General features: G+C 38.3%; 1 protein-coding gene across 1 annotated transcript in view; it reads right to left on the reverse strand.

The window, feature by feature from the left end:
* SCN10A (sodium voltage-gated channel alpha subunit 10) overlaps positions 1 to 20,810 on the reverse strand; it is an 88,668-nt gene extending 67,858 nt beyond the window's left edge. The window contains exons 1-4 of the mRNA XM_058549404.1: positions 20,541 to 20,810; positions 19,001 to 19,128; positions 15,885 to 15,965; positions 141 to 269 (exon numbers count right to left, since the gene is read on the reverse strand). Of these exons, the coding sequence (XP_058405387.1) occupies positions 141 to 269; positions 15,885 to 15,965; positions 19,001 to 19,128; positions 20,541 to 20,810 (608 nt within the window). The remainder of the gene's footprint in view (positions 1 to 140; positions 270 to 15,884; positions 15,966 to 19,000; positions 19,129 to 20,540) is intronic.
* Between the last annotated feature and the right edge of the window lie 865 nt (positions 20,811 to 21,675).

The raw sequence follows: 21,675 nt of genomic DNA on the forward strand, positions 1-21,675 counted from the left end.
GTAGCAAGAAAACCCCAGGCCATGCAGTCCCAAATGAGGAAGCTGGATCGAGATAAGGAAACATCTCCAGAGTGTGAGCCTGGACACACCCAGAAGCCGCAGGCAGACACACATACACATCAGCATGGAGAAATACTCACGCCAGGGTGATGACACTAAAATCCAGCCAGTTCCAAGGATCTCGCAGGTAAGTGAACTCATTTAGACAAAATCCTCTTGCCAGTATCTTTATCAAGGCTTCAAAGGTATAAATGACAGTGAAGACATACCTGGGAGAAAAGGTGGAAAAGGAGTATTGACTGTGCCATGGAGAGAGCTCAGAGGGAGAGCTGCTGTGATTGCTCCAAAGGAAAATGTGCAAAGACCATCACCAAGGTGTGAAAGGGAAGAAGGGAAGGGAAGGAGATAAGACACAGACTGAGGGACTCAGAGGAGTCACACAGATGGGTGAGATGGGGAGGGATGTGCGTGGCTGAGACGATGGGCAGCATCTGCTACTCTGAAGGTAGGCAGAGGGCAATGGCAGATGAATAACCAGCACAAGGTTCAGGACAAGGATCCTCCTATTCCGTGAGGTTTCCAGAGGCTCCCTGCCCTGAGGGAAGCTGGAGGCACCTCTCTGAACCTATTGATGGCTGGAGATGTGGAAGAGGGACGAGGCCCTGCTACATCCCTCTGCTGGGCACTTTGTGGGTTTGGGTTTGAAGAGATGGATCTGGAGCTGAGGTTGAGAGTAGGGTAGGGTTTCTCAAACATTCAGAATCCCTCAGTCACCTACAGCAGTCGTTCTCAAACTCTAGTGAGCATCTGAACCACCTGGAAGCCTTGTTCAAACATAGATTTTTGGGTTCTATCCCCAGAGTTTCTGATTTGGGAAATCTAGAGGAAGAGCCTAAGAATTTGCATTTCTAAGAATTTCCCAGCTGATGCTAATGCTCCTAGCCCGGAGAACTACCCTTTTAGAACCACTGACCAAAGGGATTCAGATGCACACATAAATCACACATAATTTTGGATACGTTAAATTTTTTAAATTATGAAATTAGAAACATAAACAGTGGTATTAAAAATGAGAAGACTTGATTAAATATGACAGATTGAACATATGTATTTACGTCCATCCTTTCTGAAATCCTTCTTAAACGAGTAAAAGGATTTCTTAAAAAGCACAAACCCACTAGGACAAAGATAATGGAGAACACAGCAATAGCATTTTGGAAACCAGAGTGCAGATGGATGAGTGGTAAGGGAGGAAGCAGACCCGAGGAAGCTGAAACCTTAGCTGGAAGTGGGGAGTTCCCAGAAGCAAGCCAACCTACACTGCAGAACTGCTCAGGTCTCAGAGACGCTCAAGACCTCTGAAAGTGGGGCTTGGGGAGAGGGTGGCAAGTGGGGCTGGAAGGACAGTTTGAAAATGTTTAAAGAAGCAGCTGGGCTTTCTAGACCCCGCTCCACACCACCCATTCGTGAGGAACTGAATGCTCTGCTCTGGAAATAGATTGGATCTTCATTCTCTCAAGAGCTGAACAACAGGGAGAGAGCTGCATACTGAAACAGGTGTATAAAGAAAAAATTTACATGCTGAAGGCGGACAACCCTCCCACCCACCAACTTCTTCCTCTCAGTAAGTGTCTAGAAGCCTGGCAGTCAGGTTAATAGCTCAAGACGTTGCTACACTTTTAATATGGACAGCCGGCCAAAGAGCATCAGGAATTTGAAGGATGCTTCTAATACCAAGGACTAAAGCAACAAAATAGGAAAAAAAAAAGAAAAGAAAAGAAAAAGAGATAAGTTGGGGAGCAGAAGAAAAGTTAGGGGGAAAATCCTATCATTAATATTTTTAGAGAGTTAAGAGATGAGAAGATACTGGACACATAGAACAAGAACAGAAGGCCATAAACAAGAATATTCAGGGGCCGGCCCCCTGGCTTAGTGGTTAAATGCCTGCACTCCGCTGCTGGTGGCACGGGTTCGGATCCCGGGCGCGCACTGACGCACTGCTTGTCTGGCCATGCTGAGGTCGCGTCCCACATACAGCAACTAGAAGGATGTGCAGCTATGACATACAACTATCTACTGGGGCTTTAGGACAAAAAACAAAAAAAGAATATTCAAAGAACAAAACATAACTTTTGAAAACAAAAATATGATAGTAAAAGTAAAACATTAATAGGAGGACTGGAAATAAAGTTGAGGAAATCTCACAGAAAATGGAACAAAAAGACAGAAATGGATAAGAGGTGATACAAAGTATGAAAACTAGAGAATCAGACCAGTAGGTACAATGTCTGACTAATAAGACATCTAGGAAGAAGTAGACAAAGAAATAGATAGGAGAAAATTATCAAAGAAATAATTCAAGAAAATGTCCCCAAACTGAAGGATCTAAGTATTCAGTTAAAAACACTCACAAGTGTTCAGGAAAATGAATGAAAAAGGCTCATATCAACACATAACATCACAAAATTTCAGAACCTTGTGCACAAAGAGAAGAATCTAACTTTTTTTGAGGGAGGGAAAATCACAGGTCACATACAAAGGATTGAGAATCAAAATACCATCAGACTTCTTAATAGCAACCTTGGCGGTTATAAGACAACAGAATGATGACTTCAAAATTTTGAGGGAAACAATTTCTAATATAGAATTTCTTCTCCAGCTAAACTTCTAAGATGAGGGTAGAATAGACAACTACAGATATATGCAGTCTCAGAAAATTTACTTCCTATCTACCCTTCTAAGAAATTTACTAGAGGACATGCTCCAAAAAACAAGGAAATAACTAATAAAGAGGAAGATATGGGATGCAGGGGAGAGACAAATGGAATCCAAGAGAGGATGGAGAAGGAAAAGTTTCCAGGAAAGAGCTGTGCATCAGGCCAAGAGAACATCTAGGCTAGATTAAAGCAGGAGATGGAGGTCTCCAGGAGTGATTTCCCCAAGAAAAATGGAAACTGATGGATAACCTGATGTGCTTGAATAAATTGAAGCAACAATTAAACCTCTGGAGAAAAGTTGGGGAACAAATTAGTGATAAATGTATAGAAAACTGAGCAAATGAAGAAATGAAATCCTTGTTAACTCTGAAGAAAGCAAAAACATTGTGCAAAAAGGAATGACACAGCTGCAAATAGTATTTATGCTTAGCAACGCTATTATAAAATCATATATGTAGTTGGACAATGTACATATTATCTGATTATCTAACCAAAAATTATGACATAACTATATTGGGAAGATGAGTGTGAGAGGAAATGAGTGTATGTATGTGGACCTAATTCTTTTTTTCCATAACAGAAAGCCAATAGATGATATCTAAAATGTAAAAATAAAAAAATAGTAGTATGAGTATATTATTAGAGATAGAGAGATATCAGAAGAAAGAGGTAAAAAAGCTGAGAGTGGTTGCCTCTGGAAATATGAGATTAGGGGTGAGGAGATGAGAAACACGAAATTACTGTTTCTATTAGAATCTTTATGGAACTATGTGACCTTTTAAACCATGAATCTGTATATCTTAAATAAAAGTGAAAAGCAAATTAAAAAGTGAATAGCAGTAATGTTTTTCCATATCTGTGAGAGGAGAAATAGTGTTTGAAATCATTCACGAAGAAATCTATATCTGGCTGGGTAGCTGCTTGAGCTGTCAGCGTCCATACCTTGTTGGTTCTTCCCCAACTCTTATGTTTTTTATTTTTATTTTTTTATTTTATTTTATTTTATTTTTTTAAAATAATTGTATTTATTTACTTTTTTTTCCCCCAAAGCCCCAGTAGATAGTTGTATGTCATAGCTGCTTCCCCAACTCTTATGGTTTTTAAATTAGAAAATCTTAAGTCAGAATTATAGGTTGTTGGGAAACTTTGATGGATATGTCTGGCTTTTCAGATCAAATGCAGATCCAGAAATTATGGAGAGAGTTCTCTTTAAAGACTATTTTCAGTGTTTTACCAGCTTAGCGCGGCTGAAAGCAGAAGGTTAAATGTCTCAATTTGGTTTGGGAGACAGCAGCTGATAGAGTGACATCCTCTCTCCGGTGGCATTTGGCTCAGAAGGTGTTCTTCATGCTCAGTTGCAGCTTTTGGCTGTGATTTTTAATATGCAAAAGACGTATCCTAAGTGTTTCTCTGATGAATGAAGAAAATCATTGGGCGTTGGGAAAAAGTCAAACTCTCAGCCGTTGAGCCATCTGCACCACTGCTCGGTTTTGAGAAATCTGATGTCTAATCATTAAAAAATCCCGATATTGAGGCTCTGAAGTCAAAAGATCCATACTGCTCAAAATCCTAAATGTATTACTGAGACACACCATGTGTGTGTGGTCATTTAAAAAGATTTCATTCCTTATTTTAAAACACTACAAACCTTTTTTGTTTGCCAGCCAGGTCAATTCCATGTGGGAGAGCAGCGTCTCCTACTCACTTTTTGTTTCAGCCATGTAGGCTGAGAAGACATATATTAAGTGGCCACAATCAGTTTGTATTCACAATTTCCACTGTGTCCCTCAACAGCAAATCAGAGTCTGGAGGCATGCTATGGACTCCTTGCTGTTTTCCATGAATAAGGCAAGTACTGCATTTGGAAGCAACATTTTTCGTTTGTATAGCAATGCCTTCCCTTGCTGACCATGTGGCTGGAGCTTCTTCAATACCAATTCATCAGATCTTTTTTTTTTCAATTGTAGAAAAACATACATAGGATAAAATTTACTACTTTAACCGTTTTGAAATATAAAATCCAGCGGCATTAAGTCCATTCACACTATTGTGCGATCATCACCATTATCCATCTCCAGAACTTTTTCATCATCCCAAACAAAAACTCTGTACTCATTAAACAACAACTCCCCATTCCTCCCTCCCCTACTCCCTGGCAACCTCTATTCTACATTCTGTCTCCGTAAGTTTGCCTATTCTAGGTATCTCATATGAGTGGAATCACCATATTAGTCCTTTGGTGTCTTGCTAATTTTACCTAGCATAATGTTTTAAAGTTGCATCCATGTTGTAGCATGTATCAGAATTTCATTCATTTTTAAGGCTGAATAATATTCCATTGTATGTATATACCACATTTTGTTTATCCACTCACCTGTCAGTGGATATTTGGGTTGTTTCTACCTTATGGCTATAGTGAATAATGCTGCTATGAACATTGGTGTACAAGCTAACATATGTTTTTAAGTCTTTTTCATAGTTTACAAACTATTAATTAATTAAACCAGAAATCTCTTCTTTTAAAATTAACTTCTTGATAAATAGGGCAAAAAGTCATTGAGCACTTCTCTCTCACATATATGGTGACAACTGATTTATTTATAGTTTTATTCACCTAGAAAGTAAAATGTCTGCTTGTTTACATACAAAACAGTCATCGATTTTAAATGCCAGTCACATTACAAGAAATCCAATAGTTCTGATAAAGGAATTCTACCAATTGTTTCCTGATTTCTTTCCAACTGCAATATTTCTCATTGATTTTGAAGCTGGTTTCCTATCTTACCAGCAAGAGTATAATTGTATTTGTTTTTGCCACGAGGACGAATGATGGCTATATAGTTTTCATGTCTCTTCAACTTTTAACATCAAATTTCGACAATTTTGTATGAGAAAGCCTTATTTTGTGTTTGTACTAGAGACAGTCAATTGGTTTAAAAGTGATGTTGATAAGCTTTATGGGAAAATAATATGGAAGTTTTTGTAGTTTTATATTATTATTTGATAAAGGTGTTAACAGATAAGAAACTGAGTACTAGGACAAAAGGATCATTGATCCAATAAAATTTAACTATCATTTTTCATTGTCATGCTTCCTGCTTTCTTATTTATTTTTTATCTGCCTTTGTGAAATTATCCATCTCCATCATCCACTTGTCTCATGACATACATATTCAAGTTTATATTTATGACAGAGTCCATTCATTACTTATATTTGTGACCTTATTTCATACTGTAGGATTTATTTTCTATTTTTGTCACTATTGTTATATTTCTGCAAACTGCTTTTGAAATCATGACTCATTTTTTTGAATTGTGACATTATGCAATGCAACAGTAACAATGACAAATGCAAATTGAACACATGGAAACGGTAACTGTCAAATGACAATAAAATACATTAGTTAAGATAAACTACCTATGATTAATTCCATGTTAACCAGTATGAACTAAATCAGTCCTTGAAGCATGTACACTGCTTTTAAGAACATAAAAAGACAGAAATTCTATGAAAATTATAATTCACCTTACATTTCAGATTTTTAAATTATCTGTACATAAAATGACTGCATTGCTTTTTCTTCTGAATTTGTCGAATGCTTTAGAGGTTACTGAGAGACTCCTTGTAATCAAGAGAGATCTTTAGATCACTTATTGAGAAACATTGTAGGGGATAAAGAGAGCTGAATTTCTCTGCCAAGCAGAGTGAGAAGAAGTTGGGGTTCCCAGGGGCAATACGGAAGGAAGACAGAGGCAGAGAGAGGAAAAGCAGCCCAAAGGCACAGTTTATGAGAGAAGATTATAAGTCAGCCTCATTTACCAAGATAGATGAAATGAAATATTGGCAAACTGAATCCAGCAATGATCAAGCTGGAACCATAAAAAATAGATTAGCAAATTTATTAATGTAATCTCTACATTAACAGATGAAAGACTACATAATAATCTTAATAAACATAGAAATATTGATAAAAACAAACTACACCCATTCAAAATGAAACTTTTGACAAATCAGAAGTGGAAAGAAATTTCCCTAATTTGGTTAAGGATAATTATGAGAATCCCATAGTCATCATGATAATTGTGAAATATTAGGAGCGTACTTTTTAAAAATCAAGAGCAAAAGCAATATGCTCACAATTACTGCTGCAAGTCAGCATTGTGCTGAAAGTCCTGGCCAGCTCAATAAGACAGGAAAAATAAACAAGTGGTATAAGAATCATAAAGAAAGAAACAAGTTCATCATTATTTGCAGATGACATAGTTGTTTAAATAGAAAATCCAAGAGAATCTACAGAGAAATGTTATAGCTTGTTAAGGAGTTCAGCAAGATTGCTGGATGAAAAACCAATATATAAAAATTAATAACATTCATATATTTTAGCAAGAAAAATAAATATTCAAAAGGGCAACCAAAACGATAATGTACCTAAGGATAAGATACATTAAGAACTTTGCAGAAGACATTATAAAATGTTATGGAAAAACATAAAAGAAGACCTATATTAATTGGGAGGTAGGTACACTGTGCTGATGTGTGGGAAGGCTTGGTATTATAAATGTGGCAATTCTTCTTGTGGTAATAAGTAAAATCAATGCATCTACAATCAAAGTTTCAGCAGAGTTGTAAGAAAAAAACTTGAAAATCTGACCCTTACATTGATATGGAAAAGTCAAGAAGCAGGAAGAACCAAGATGATTTCCAAGAAGACAAATAAGGAGGGGTGCTATTGATCAACCAGGTAAAACCTTATTATAAAGCATTTAGATCCATGTGGTGTTCACTCAAGGAGTGACAAATAGATTACTGGGAGAAACAGACTTGAGTATGATTGGGAATCTGGTGCATGACAGAGGTGGTAGAAAGAATCACTTGGGAAATGATGATCTATTAATAATGGTTGGGGATAATCCACATGGAAAAATATTAGAAGCCTATCTCATACCATGCATACACACACACACAAAAGTCTAGGAGGATGAAATATCTAAATGTAGAAAGAAATATTATGACTTTTAGAAGAAAATACAGGAGAATATCTTTATGGCATATTATATAGCAGTAAAAAATGAATGAAATGTCTACATGTATCCATTTAGACAAACCTGAAAAACACAATATTGATTTTTAAAAAGCATCAGCTAAAGCATGCATACAGTAGGGGATCATTCATATAAATTTGAAAAGACACAAATACTTTATGCATGCAGTGCCAGACACACATTTCCCTGTTTGCCATAGATTTGGCTTCATTTCACATCTTCTTTTCCAGGTGAGAAAACATTTATCTTTTCACTGTGCTTTTCCCTGCAACTAAATTGCTGTATTTTGTCAACTGTTTCTCTGGATTCTCAGTATGACTAGCGATGAGTGTCCTAGGACTATCAGCAGGCCTCTTCATTGATTCTCTGTGAACTCAGGGGATGGGGATTGTGGGAAAGTTCTGCTCCAATCACTGTTAACATTTTTGCATTCCCCTGCACTTTTCATCTCCTGCTGGGGCCCAATCTGACGTGTTCTTCTCCACTTTGGCCCCAGTGAATTTCTAGTTTCTTTCTGAGCACAAGAAAGGATTAAAAAATGGAATACACACACACACACACGCACACACACAATGGAATATATATATAGCCTTTCTGCAAGCAGAGAGATAGGCAGGCAGTCAAGGAGGCAGGGAGCTACCTTTATCACCAGGTAACAGCGCAAAGCTAATGTTTCAGGGAGGTATAACGGCAGGGGAGGAGATAAAGGATGAGAACAGCTTGTGTCCAAAACACTGTATCAAGAACATGGCAATAGGCTCGGCTTCTGGTTCCTCACTGGCTACAATTTAATTTTTACTAAAAAACACACAGCATGATCTTTATAGCCCCAGTGTATCCCAAGGACATTTGTTCTTTTCCTCTGGGCTCCCAGCAACATAGTAAACAACTAATGACTGTTATCAGTCTGCATTTCAAAAATAAACTCTGGGGTCTGATAATTTTTATGAGGCCCAGGATGCTGAACATCATCCAATACCTGTCATATAAATTTCTATGACTATAACCAGATAGGTAGATTTTTATGGTTTATATTTTTTCAAAGTGTGTTTATAAAGGAAACTTGTAACCGATTTAGTTAATACAAATCTGACAAAGAATGGGTTTAATAATTAGTAGGAGTGAAAATTGGTACAATTTTGGAAAACAATTAGGCAATATCTCAAAAACTAAAATTGTGTGTCCCTTTAACCCAGCAATGCCACATCTAGGAATTCACCCCTCACATTTACCCACGTTATGTGTACAAAGATATGTGTGTGAGGATATTCGCCAAAGAATCGTGATGGCAAAATAAGAGGATTGTGTTGATTAGGATCAACATAAATGCCTAGTGATAGGATAACAGTTAAATAAACTTGCATCATCCAAGTAAGTAAAATCTATTCAGTCAATTTCTACAAAACATGTGCTCTTGGGATTTTTATTGGGATTTTATGGATTATAAAGATTGATTTGGGCAGCAGTGACATTTCAATAATAGTGAGTCTTCTAATCCATTAACGTGAGATATCTTTAAATTTATTTAGATACTTTAAAATTTCTCCTGGGGCCGGACCTGTGGCATAGTGGTTAAGCGAGTGCGCTCCGCTGCTGGCAGCCCAGGTTCGGATCCCGGGGGCGCACCGATGCACCGCTTGTCAGGTCATGCTGTGGCAGCGTCCCACATAAAATGGAGGAAGATCGGCACGGATGTTAGCTCAGGGCCAATCTTCCTCAGCAGGAAAAGAGGAGGATTGGCATGGATGTTAGCTTAGGGATGATCTTCCTCACACACACAAAAAAATTTCTCTCAATAGTGTTTTGTCATTGTCAAAATACTTTATACTGTCATTTTTCTGTATAAAGGTCTTGTGCATATTTTCTACAACAGATTTTGGGTTTATTAATTCTACTCTTCTGTTTTCTAACTAATTTTTTCTTTTAAATTATTTCTTCTTTCTGTCTTCATTTATTTTATTGTTCTTTTTCTAGTTTTATGTTAGGTACTTAAATAATTCTTTTCATTTTTTACTGATATAAATATTCTATGCTTCAATACTATGGATTATCCCCAAAGCACATCTTTAACTGCACCCTATAGGTTCTGATTAAAGTGTTTTTAATTTTCTTCCCTAGAAATTCTATAATTTTAGTTTGTAGTTTTCTTTCATCTAAAAGTTATTTAAGAGAGGTTTTTAATATTACCAAATGGAAAGGTTTCTCTTCTTTTTCCTAATTTTATTATTTTCTAGTTTTATTGCAGTGTGATCAGAGAATGTTTTCTTTCTCATTTCTACATTTTGGAGCTTATTGAATTTTTTGTTGTGGTTCAATATTTGGTCAGTTTGTATCAACATTTGAAAAGGCAGTGTATTCTCTATTTTTCAGGGAATATAGTTTGATATGTATTAGTCAGATTTATCTTATTAATTACATTACTCAGGTCATCTATATTTTTACGTCCTTTTTTATACATTTGATCTGTCATAGGCTGAAAGGAATTAATTACACTTTCCTATCCCTACAATGTTTTTGTCTGTTTAACCTTATACTTTTATAGTATTTGTTTTGTGAACATGGTTGCCACATTACTTGTTACAAAGGTATATGTTACTGTTATGTTTTATTTAGCGTTACGAAGTGTCATTTTTGTCCTGTTTAATGATTTTTGAAGTAAATTCCACCTTCTCTGTTATTAAGATCGTGCCTTCTGCTCTTTTCTATTTGTCTTTGCTTATATCTTTGCCCAATCTTTACTTTTGACCTTTCTGTATCGCTTTGAGCAGTGTATTTTTATTCAACGTAGAGTTGGATATTGCTTTGTTATATAATATGAATTTTTTTGAAACAGATGAGTCAAATCCATTTATATTTATTGACATGACAGATTTGTTTGATCTTAGTTTGCATATATTACTTTGTGTTATGTATTTAATAATATTTTAAATATTTCATTGACTGGTATGTTTTATTTGTTTTATTTTTTGTGTATGATTCTGAATTTAGAAAAGTTTTTATTTCAGTTCTAGTGGTTGCCTTTATAAGTATTAAATTTATAATTATAATTAAAACCATGTAATACGTTGTCCTTAGTATGCTATCTCTTTAAACAATATCTCTTATTTCCATTTGGTAATTCTCTTTCCTTTCTCCTCTGTTTGATCATCTGATTGTATTTAACAATATCTTTTTTGTGCTTACCTTTGTACTGTTAAATACAATTATTTTCCATTCCTTGATTTATTAACTTTAAAGAGTACTCTTTAACTTCCTGCTATTAATAGAAGCAGCAATAAGTGAACATTCTCTGCTCTCAGGTTCTTTCCTCTTTCTACTCCCAGTGTTTGCTATTTGTATCCTCTTGACATTTCCAGAGCCTCTGGGGATTCAGGGGGTAAAACGCCTCGCTCCACATTCTTCTCCCTCTCTGGGGCACTGTAGTTTAACAAGCCCTGATCTGCTGTGTCATTTGCCAGCCCTCCGCCCACTTGCGGTCTTCTCGGGTTGTTTTGACATCTTTTGTCCTCTGTGCTTTCCTCTCTCCATCTCTTTGTTCTTGTATATTTATGCAGGTCTTATTCCCATGCTGTTAGTTTACTGGCATTTTGAGAGGTCGGGGTAAGATGTACGCAGGCTATCTTCCATATTTAACCAGAATTCCCAGCTAACTCTTACTTTTGAGAGAAAATGCTTTGCATTAAAAGTCCAAAAGAAGGATAGAAATTTTACATGCTATATGATCTCAGTCATTACACAGAAAGAGAGAGAGAAAAGGACAGTAAGCTAAAATACTAACAGTGATCTCTACCTAGTTACTATCTTCTAAGTTATACTTTTCAGTCCTGTGCATTTTATGCAATGGTCATTTACTTTTAAAATTATTTTGTTTTTAAACTATTTGTTATGATATGTAACATGCATATGTTATAACCTCATTTTACCTTAATTGCCGCCTTAAAGGCCCCTTCTCCAATATAGTTACATGGAGGTTTATGGCTTCAGCATATGAATTTGGGGGAGAGGGGACACAATTCAGTCCATAGCAGCTGTGTGAAAACTACTCACACAATGGAATATTATGAGCACCCCCACAATTATGCCCTCCCTCCTGTGCCCTAGAGGTCACTACTATCCTAATTTTTGGTATTTTTTATTGTTTTTTTAAATTTATATTTTTACCTCCTAAGTATACATCCCTAAACAAAATAGTTAAGTTTTGCTTGTTTTTGAATTTTGTGTAAATGGAATCATACTTACATAATCTTTTGTGTCTGGCTTTTTTCGTTCAAAATTGTATTCTTAAAACTCATCCTGTTGTTGTGTGGAGCTATAATTTATTGAGTGTCATTGCTGTACATTATCCCATTTTAAGAATGTAATAGAGGTATTTAAGTATTCAAAAATTTGTAGACATTTCCAATTTTGGGGTTGTTTCCACTTTTTGGCTTTTATGGACAGTGTTCATAAACTTCCTTGGAGCTGTATCCTGGTGCCCATAAGTCCATGCTTCTGTTGAGTGTAGGTACCTCAGAGTACAATTAGAGGATCACAGTATATGTGTGTCCTCACCTTTATTTGGTAATACCCACTGCTTTCCAAAGAGGTTGTGCAAATTCACATTCCCACCAGCAGTATATGAGTTTCTGTTGCTCCATATCTTTCTCAATGCTTGGTATTGTCACAATTAAAAATTTTCCTCACGTGATGAGTATATAATAATCTCTCAGTGTGATTTTAATTCACATTTCCTTGATTAAGAAAAAGGTTAAGAATATTTTCATATGTTTATTGACTATTTGGATTTCTACTTTTGTAAAACATCAATTTAAATTTTTTGCTCATTTTAAAATTGATTGCTCTGACATATTTCTAATTGATTTGTGGAGGCTCATTATTCTGGATATAAACACTTTTTAGGTATATGTGTCGCAAATATCTTCTACTCAAGAGTCTTGCTTTTTCACGTATAAAGTTGTCTTCTTTTTTTTTTTTTTTTTTTTTTTTTTGTGAGGAGATCAGCCCTGAGCTAACATCCGCCAATCCTCCTCCTTTTTTGCTGAGGAAGACGGCCCTGGGCTAACATCGGTGCCTATCTTCCTCCACTTTATATGGGACGCCGCCACAGCATGGCTTACGAAGCAGTGCGTCGGTGCGCGCCCGGGATCCGAACCAGCGAACCCCGGGCCGCCGCAGCGGAGCGCGCGCACTTAACTGCTTGCGCCACCGGGCCGGCCCCAAAGTTGTCTTCTGATAAACAGATATTCTTAATTTTGGTGTACCAAAATGTGTCAGGTTTTTTTCCTCTATGGTTAGTGCTTCTTGTGTCATATGCAATAAAATCTTCCCCTAACCTGAGGTCATGAAGATATTCTTCTTCATTTGTGTGTGTGTTTTTCCTTCTAAAAGCTTTATATCTTTGTCTGTCACAAAGAAATTTAGATCTTAATCCACCTAGAATTGATTCTTGTTTTGGTGTAAAGTTGAATCTTCAATGTAATTTTTCTTTTTTTTTTGGTGTTTTTCCAAAATTAAAAAATGTTTTATTAAAAAGTGCAAATTTTTAGGGGCTGGCCTGGTGAAATAGTGGTTAAGTTCGTATGCTCTGCTTCGGTGGCCCGGGGTTCACAGGTTTGGATCCCAGGCATGGACGTACACACTGCTTATCAAGCTATGCTGTGGCGGTGTCACACATATAAAATAGAGGAACAGGGGTGCAGATGTTAGCTCAGGGCCAATCTTCCTCAGCAAAAAGAGGAGGATTGGTAACAGATGTTAGCTCAGGGCTACTCTTCCTCACCAGAAAAAAAAAAAAAGTGCAAATTTTAAAAAATGAACAGAAAAAAATACTTTTCACTTAAATCAAAAGTACAAACATTATAAAAACATTTTAAAAATAAATAGTGTTGTGCATTCATATTTATCTCAAATCTGTTTATTTTATTTATTATATCATGTTCTTTATATACCATAAGATTCAACGTAATTTTTCTATTGGGCTTCTTAATTCTTCAGCATCATTTATGGTAGACTATCCTTTCCTCACTGTTCTGCAGAACCACCTTTGTCACAAATTCAACGTCTGTGTGTGCATTGACCTGTTTACTGGCCGGCTATTCTATTCCACTCGTCTAACTAATCTTACTCCAGCGGCACACTACTTCTATTATTAGAGCTTTGTAGTAAATCTTGACATTCAGTAGAGCAAGTTCTCTTCTCCCATCTTGTTTTCCTTCCTCAAAAATGTCTTGGATATAATTTGCTTTTCGCATTTTCATATAAATCTTAGAATCAGTTTGTCAAGTAATACAAAAAGAGCCTGTTGGGGGCCGGCCCCGTGGCTTATCGGTTAAGTGCGCATGCTCCGCTACTGGCGGCCCTGGTTCGGATCCTGGGCGTGCACCGACGCACCGCTTCCCGCCATGCTGAGGCCGTGTCCCACATACAACAACTAGAAGGATGCGCAACTATGACATACAGCTATCTACTGGGGCTTTGGGGGAAATAAAAGGAGGAGGATTGGCAATAGATGTTAGCTCAGAGCCAGTCTTCCTCAGCAAAAAGAGGAGGATTAGCATGGATGTTAGCTCAGGGCTGATCTTCCTCACACACACACACACACACAAAAACAGCCTGTTGGGATTTTGATTGGGATCACGTTAAATTTATTAGTCATTTTGGGGAATCTTACAATATTGTGACTTGGAATCCAGGAATCTAATATATCTCTCCATTTATTGGTTTTTCTGTAATATTACTCAATATTTTTTTATAATTTTCTTGTAAAGATCTTACTCATATTTTGATAATCTTATTTCTAGATACTTGATATTTTAAAATGGCAGTGTAAATGGTGTTTTGAAAAGCTATTTTATTTTCTATTTCTTGCTAGTACATATTGATTTATGTACATTAATTTGTACCTAGCTACCTTGCTATCCTCTCTTATCAATTCTAATAGTTTATCTCTAGATTATATTGGCTGTTTTACGCACACAATCATATTATCTGTATCACGACATCTTTGATACTTCTTTTCTTGTTCTTACACCTTTTATTTCTTTTTCTTGCATTACTACACTGGCTAGGATCTCCTTTACAAAGCTGAATAGAACTGATGAAACAGACGTCTTTGCTTGTTTTTTCCTTCTGATCTCAAAGAGAAAGCTTGCCATGTTTCATAAGTTGGTATGAAGTTTGCTACTTTCTTTGAAGTGGTTTCCATTTATTAGAGTACAGCCACTCCCTTCTGTTCCTTCTTTTCTAAGAGTTTTTAATTATAAACAGATATTAAACTTTATCAAATGATTTTTCAGCATCAATTAAGATGACCACATGATTTTTCCTCTTCAATTATTGATAGAAATAGAACATATTTCCTATGGTGCATGTATTAATGTTATAGTCGGCAAAAGACATTTAGAAATTGGAAAAAGAGAAAGCTCTACAGAGCTCTTATTATACTGAAGGTATGTCAGGCTTGAACTGGGGCAGGGGCACCTCTTCCACATGTGTTGGTGCAGGATGTTTTTGGAAAAGCCGTACATTCTGAATCTATAGAGATTCCATCTGTTAACCAGGGAGATATAATAATCTCAGAAATATTAAGGTTACTTTGAAGTGGGCCACGACAACTTAAACAGCTTCATTCATGGGTTATTTTCTGAATATGTTCCAGAAAGATTTGTTCTTAGTTCTGTCTCAATTTTGCTCCTGCCTGCCTTTCAGAGTAGGCCTTCCCTAAACTTTAGTTGTGTGTGCACCTAGCAGGTGAATGTGTGTGTGTTGGGCAGGAATGTGTGTGGGCTCATCTGGCCAGGCCACCCAGACCGATGAAATTGGACACTTTGGGACCGAGACCAAAGCATCAATATTTAAAAAATCTCTCTAGGGGATTCCAATGCACTTCCAAGTTTGAGAACCATGAATCTATAGCTCTTCGGAGCTGAAAATCATATACGCGTTCATGAAACAAAGTCCACAGAGGAGAAGATATCTAACCATTACAAAATCAGATAGACAATGGGATTCTGCATTACCCAAATGAGACCCAGCAGGATAAATAAAGGAAAAAAGCCACCAAGTGAAAGAAGGGAAGAAGAGGACAAAAACAGAAGGCACAAGAATGACAGCAAATCTACTCACTCGAGTCTCTCTGGAGGTTTGGTTTGGGTCATGTACGCGCAATTGACCAAAATAGTGACAGTAATAAATAAACTGAACCACCTGAGAGACCTGTGTTAAGGAAAAGCCAAGAGTCACCGTGTTTCCCTGATGTCATCTATGATGACCTTGACGCTGAATGGCTAAACTCATAACTCTCAGCTAGGGTCAGCTTTACCGTCTTCACACAATAACCACCAGCACTTACTGAGGCCTCCCCTGGTCTGAGTACTTCTCCACATCATTTCTAATACAACTAACCACAGGTGGATATTATTATCTACGTTTTGAAGCTACGAAAACAGGCTAACAAAGCTTAAATAATTTTTCCAAGGTCACATAGCTAGTCCACCATGGCAGTGAGATGTGAACTCAGATCATCTGAACCCTGAGCAACATGGAAGGAAAGAGAATCCCTTTTCCAAAATGTCCTTCTGACCTGAAGTCTTCATTTCGTTATACAATATGGCCTGAAATTTCATCCAGCAAATGTCTCTCTTATCCTAAAAGACAAAGGGAGTACTCCTAGGAGGTAGAGATAAGCGGAGGCTGTAAGCTTCCAGGGACATTAGATTGTTTTCCTAACTTAGCTGAGATCAGTCACGCCGAGGGAATGGACTTCTGGCCAGGAATGGTGGAGGCAGACACAAGAAGTGAGGTGCTGACTCAAGGAGAAAATTCCAAATAGGGTTAGGCTGTAGTGGAGAACTCTGAATAGCTAGAGAGGAGAATCTTGGAGGAGAGGTTGGGCAAAGGGATTACCAGAAAGGGAAGGAGACACTGAAAATGTAGGTGAGTGGAAGGGGGTAAATAGATGGGAAGAAATGTTGGTAGGAAAAATTCAAACATAAATTTCTCCCATTGGGCATTTTTCTCAGGAATACTTGGGCAATTACTTAACAATTACTTCCTAAAGTAAAACAAAGCTTGAAGATAAACTTGACCTACAGAGAGAATGAACTACTCATCTTTCATAATTTCAATTTGAGCAGAAGTATTTAAATCTATTTTAGTTTTCTCTAAATAGCCTTTAAGGTGCCCTGTTTTACGGTTACTTAGGAACACATCTATTTTTGAAAAGGGAAATTCTACTAATTAAACCACATTTTCCGATTGACTTGCAATTAAATTAAGAAATGTGTTCACATGGGGGGAAAATTTTAACCCAAGGATTAAATTAAAATCATATCTCCAATGCCACAAACCCTTAAAAGTAATGTGATATATTATGTATAATATTACTTGTGAAAACTTTCATTTCAATTCTTATCAATTTTCTAAGAACTATAATTTTAGTGAAATGTTAATAATAGGACACTGAGAATTCCATACCTCGAAGAATATCTTTTGGGGCTGGAGCTACCAAGTTTATGAGATTTAAATATATAAATGCAGACTTTTGTGAGAAGGAGAACCTCAACAGCTTTTCTGTCCAGCTGGGACTCCACTCAGCATACTGGTCAAATCTCAAGATGAAAAGAATATTCACTGGGCACTTGGTTCTCTAAAGGGATTTTATTTCTAATTAGGTATTTCTTACTTATCTAGATGTAGTTCAACTGGGATGCCTGGAGAGGAGTTTGTATATTTGCTGTTTTTCTTTATTTGCAGTTTTTCTGTAATTGCATATATATATTTAAAAAAGACCCAAGTAGAGATGACATACCGAGAGAATAAATTATCCTAATTCATTTCCATTAACGGTCTACTTCCTTATTGCTGATATGGCTCTATGCAGGATGCAGGCTGGACCTTTTAACTATCTGTGTGAATTTGGACAATTTTTTTAATGCTTCTGAGTGTCGGTTTCATCATCTGTAAAATGGCAGTGCTAATCCCTTCCTCAAGGGTTTCTGTACCTATGACAGTGTTGACGTTTAGGAGGTATTTAGCAAGTGGGAGCCAACTACTATCAAATATCCTTCTATAGAATCAGAAAATCCAAGATTTAAATAAGAAAATATAATTATTAATATAATTGTAATATAATATATATGTAATACAATATAATTAAAATATAATAATGAAATAACTCCCACCGGTTGGCCATAAAGATAAAACATGTAAAGGGGAAATGTAATACAACTACATCAAGCAGTGCATTTCCTGTTGAGATGACTCTGTGCCAGGGCTACAGCTCACTGAGTGCTGTCCAGCAATCCAATAAGCCACCCCAGAGTCGGGGGAGAGGGCTCCTTTCACTGGAGCCTCCTAAAAAGAGGCTAGCTACCATCTGCCAGGCAGCTGAGGCAAGGCTGTTCTTGCAAATCAACCTCCCGGAATCCAGGGCTGAATTTGTCATTAGGAACTTCCAATTTGGACAGTCACCAGGGAAGATCCTTGGAAACCAAGCCAAAGTCTCTTTTTTGTCCTAGTTTGGTTTGCCTTGAAAAACAAAACAAAACAAAAACTGAAGGCAGCTTCTGAAGCTACCTAAAGCAATTAATATGACACAGACATTTGACCAATGTGTTTCTAATCATTACTACATTCCCCAGTGGCATGAACCTCAGACTATTGACATTTTTAACCTGGTGGTAGTGTGGGGTAACCTGTGATGTTGGCAGTGCGCCATGACCAGCGTGGTCCCAGTGAGACAAGCTACGCTCTGCCCATTTGCAGTCTGTTCTCTTTGCTCTCTAGGAGATGCTGCTCTTTTGCTCAATGAGCAGCCACTCCCCAGCATAGTCAGGGCACAGAGTAACAACCCATGCCTATCTCATCTGTCCAAAGAAGTCTTGGGCCCCCTCACTGGTTATTATGTTGTGGGACGAGCAGGCTACATATGGTGAGAATGTGCGTGGGTGCATCAGCAAAGCACCCCTCAGACAGGAGACATTTTTCCAGCTGTGCATGCACAGGTATGTCCAGACTAGTCTAGGTGAACCCAAACTCACTGCGGGTTGCATGAACACCTTTTCTGTCTTGGGACTGCATTTGGATGTTGGACACGTTAAAGCCACATACATTTTTTTTCAGTTTAATGATCTCTTTGTTTCAGGATTCAGTTGGAGGAAAGCTCTATTGCTAAGCTCTGAAGAAGACACTGGACACAGTGGGCAAGCCCTAATTCTAACATGTGGAAGAAGCAACGGTGCAAAGGATATGAGTGGACAGACACTTTGATGGCTGTTCTTCTGATCAGGTTGAAAGGACTGAATAAGCACAGGGCCCGAGTGGCACTAAACCGGGAAATGGTCCTCCCTTTGTTCAGCACCATAAATGTCTAAAAGAAAACAAAGCAGAAGGTGGACCTCCAGTGAGAAACATGTGCCCTCATACAACCATGTTTTTGAGCATGAGTGGTATCCCCTCAGGCTCAGGAGCAAGAAGGGCTCTGGGAACCAGGGGTCAATGGCAGCCAAATTGAGGGGCAGAGAGTTAGGGAGGATCATATCCTCACCTTCCTAGCAAGACCCCAGGCCCTATGGCTGACTGTGCATCAAGACAAGCCCACTGAGAGTGCTCGATGGACAGGCAACTGACCCTGGGAATGGTAAGAGGCGTTACACCCAGGGCGAGGATTCTGGCGGCAGGAGGATGGAGTTCTGGTTGCATTTAATTCCTCTTCTGATCAGTGGACGCTGCCTGGTCCTGTGATGTTCCTTCTGTTTTCCACCTGCTAGGTCTCCCCTTTTAAACCCTCTACTGGTTCCTACCTCTGAGAATCTAGGAGGGTGAGGGCTCTTGGCAGGTGAGAGGAGGGAGAAAGACATTCCAGTGTTTTTTTATTTTGTCTACAAACCATATTCGAGGTGGCAGATTCCTGCCCCTCCCAACTCCCAAACATGCACACACCATAATTTTGGCTGTGAGTATATCTAAGATACAGTAAAAACAGGATAATTGTCATCAAACAACTCTTGTTTAAACTGGTGATTCTCAAACTTTTTGATATCAGGACAATTTTATACTCTCAAAAACTACAGAGGACCCCGAAGAGATTTTGTTAGTGTTTATACGTTTTTGCTTATACCATATGTGTGTGTGTATGTGTGTGTATATATGCATGTGTGTGAATATATATATGTAATACTAGAAATTAAAAATGTAGGAAATTTTAAAACACAGAAATATACATTTTAGTAGTTGTTAGACTGATGATGTTATCCTCCATCTATAGCCTCTACATTCACTATTGTAGGTTCACAAAAGAGTGTGAGTGAAGAGGACAAATGACATCTAAGTATTATTTTGAAATAGTTTTGACCTCCTGAACCCACTAAAAGGGTTTTGGGAACCCCAGGGGTTCTGAGCTCATCCTTTGAGGACCAATGGTTTAAGTCATCCTGATTTCTATTGCCCCTCCCTATCTCAAGATCTCTGCTCCCCACTTGCAGAGAGAGCCAACACCTCTGGAGATCCTAGGCCAGAGCTCATACAAGGGAGCAGCACACTTCCTCTGAAAACTCCACACCAGTTGTCACTGTTTTGGAGGATTTGGGTTTCATTAGCCTCTATCATAAATACCACGAAGATTCAAAGATAGCATCAAAGACGTGAGTTAGAAATACTTTTTATTAACAAGTCTAGCTGATAGCCATATCACCCAGCGTGCGGGAGGACTCCCTGGGCTGGATGGGACAGGGGGTTCCTCTCCCAGAGCTGATAACAACCGTTCCAGCTAGTAGCCCTTACCCGGTGTGTACTGTAGAAGGGGTCCAGGTCCTCCAGGGGCTCCCCAACCAGCTCTGCCGGGAGCTCACCATAGAACTTGGGCAGCTGGTTGCAGGCTTTCAAGTTTAGCTGGGGCCGAGTTTTCTCTTCTGGGTCCTTCTGCTCCCTGTGCTTATCTTTGGCTTTCTTTGCTGCCTGCTTGGCAGCAATTCGTTTTTCAATCTCCACCAGGGACTCCGGAGTGAACCGACGGAAGTTGTTAGTTTCCAGAGACCCAAAGGGGAATTCCATCTTCTCATTCTTCTTCAGGAAGAATTTATACTCTTATAAGAATGAACATAACCACAGAAAGGTAACATCCTACCCATTGGCTCTCTCCCTCCCTTCCCTCCCACCTTGCTTGCTAGAATAGCTCCCCCACCCACCTCTCCGGTTCTTTCCTTGACTCACACTGGGCTCCCCCAGGACCCCATTGCTCCTGCAGCTCTCTCAGGGGAGGCTGTTTATTCCGTCTTACTCCAGGTACCTCAGGGGGATGTCTATGCTCTCCGTGAGCTTCTAAGTCATTGCTCCTTCATCATTTTGTAACATCACCACCTCAACCACCAGATTGAGCCATACTGCCGTCTCTTCCATGACCACTGAGCAACAGGCACTCTCTGTCATCCATCAAAGACTTTGGTTCACGTCCTACTTTATCTTGAGTCTCATCCTACTTTCTGACCACAACCTTTTATTTATTGACATTTTCAATGTTTCTCCCCCTCTCTGAACTTCATTTGGACCCCTAGGCTACATTCTTTTTGTCCGTGGCTGAACACTTCTCTCCATATTAAGATCAGATCCTGTGGTCTGCCATTATGACCTCTCTCTTGTCCTTATCCTAAATACCAAGCCTAGGTCAATCTGGATGAGTCTCATTCCAGTTTTTGTGAATCTGGACAGCCGAGGGGTGAAGGGGAACACGAATGCTGCTTGGGAATCGTAGGTTTTCCCTAAGCAACAGTTTCTTCTAGTCTGATATTTCAAATACTGTTCATCGTTTCTGACTATTCCCTATTTTCCCCTTGCAGTAAGACAATGGCCATGTTCCCTACTTCATGAAGAAAACAGAACTCTCTCAACTTCATGCCCCAAACCTCCAACCCGCCTGCAT

This window comes from Diceros bicornis, chromosome 2 (assembly GCF_020826845.1).
Source record: "Diceros bicornis minor isolate mBicDic1 chromosome 2, mDicBic1.mat.cur, whole genome shotgun sequence".
NCBI classification, from domain to species: domain Eukaryota; kingdom Metazoa; phylum Chordata; class Mammalia; order Perissodactyla; family Rhinocerotidae; genus Diceros; species Diceros bicornis.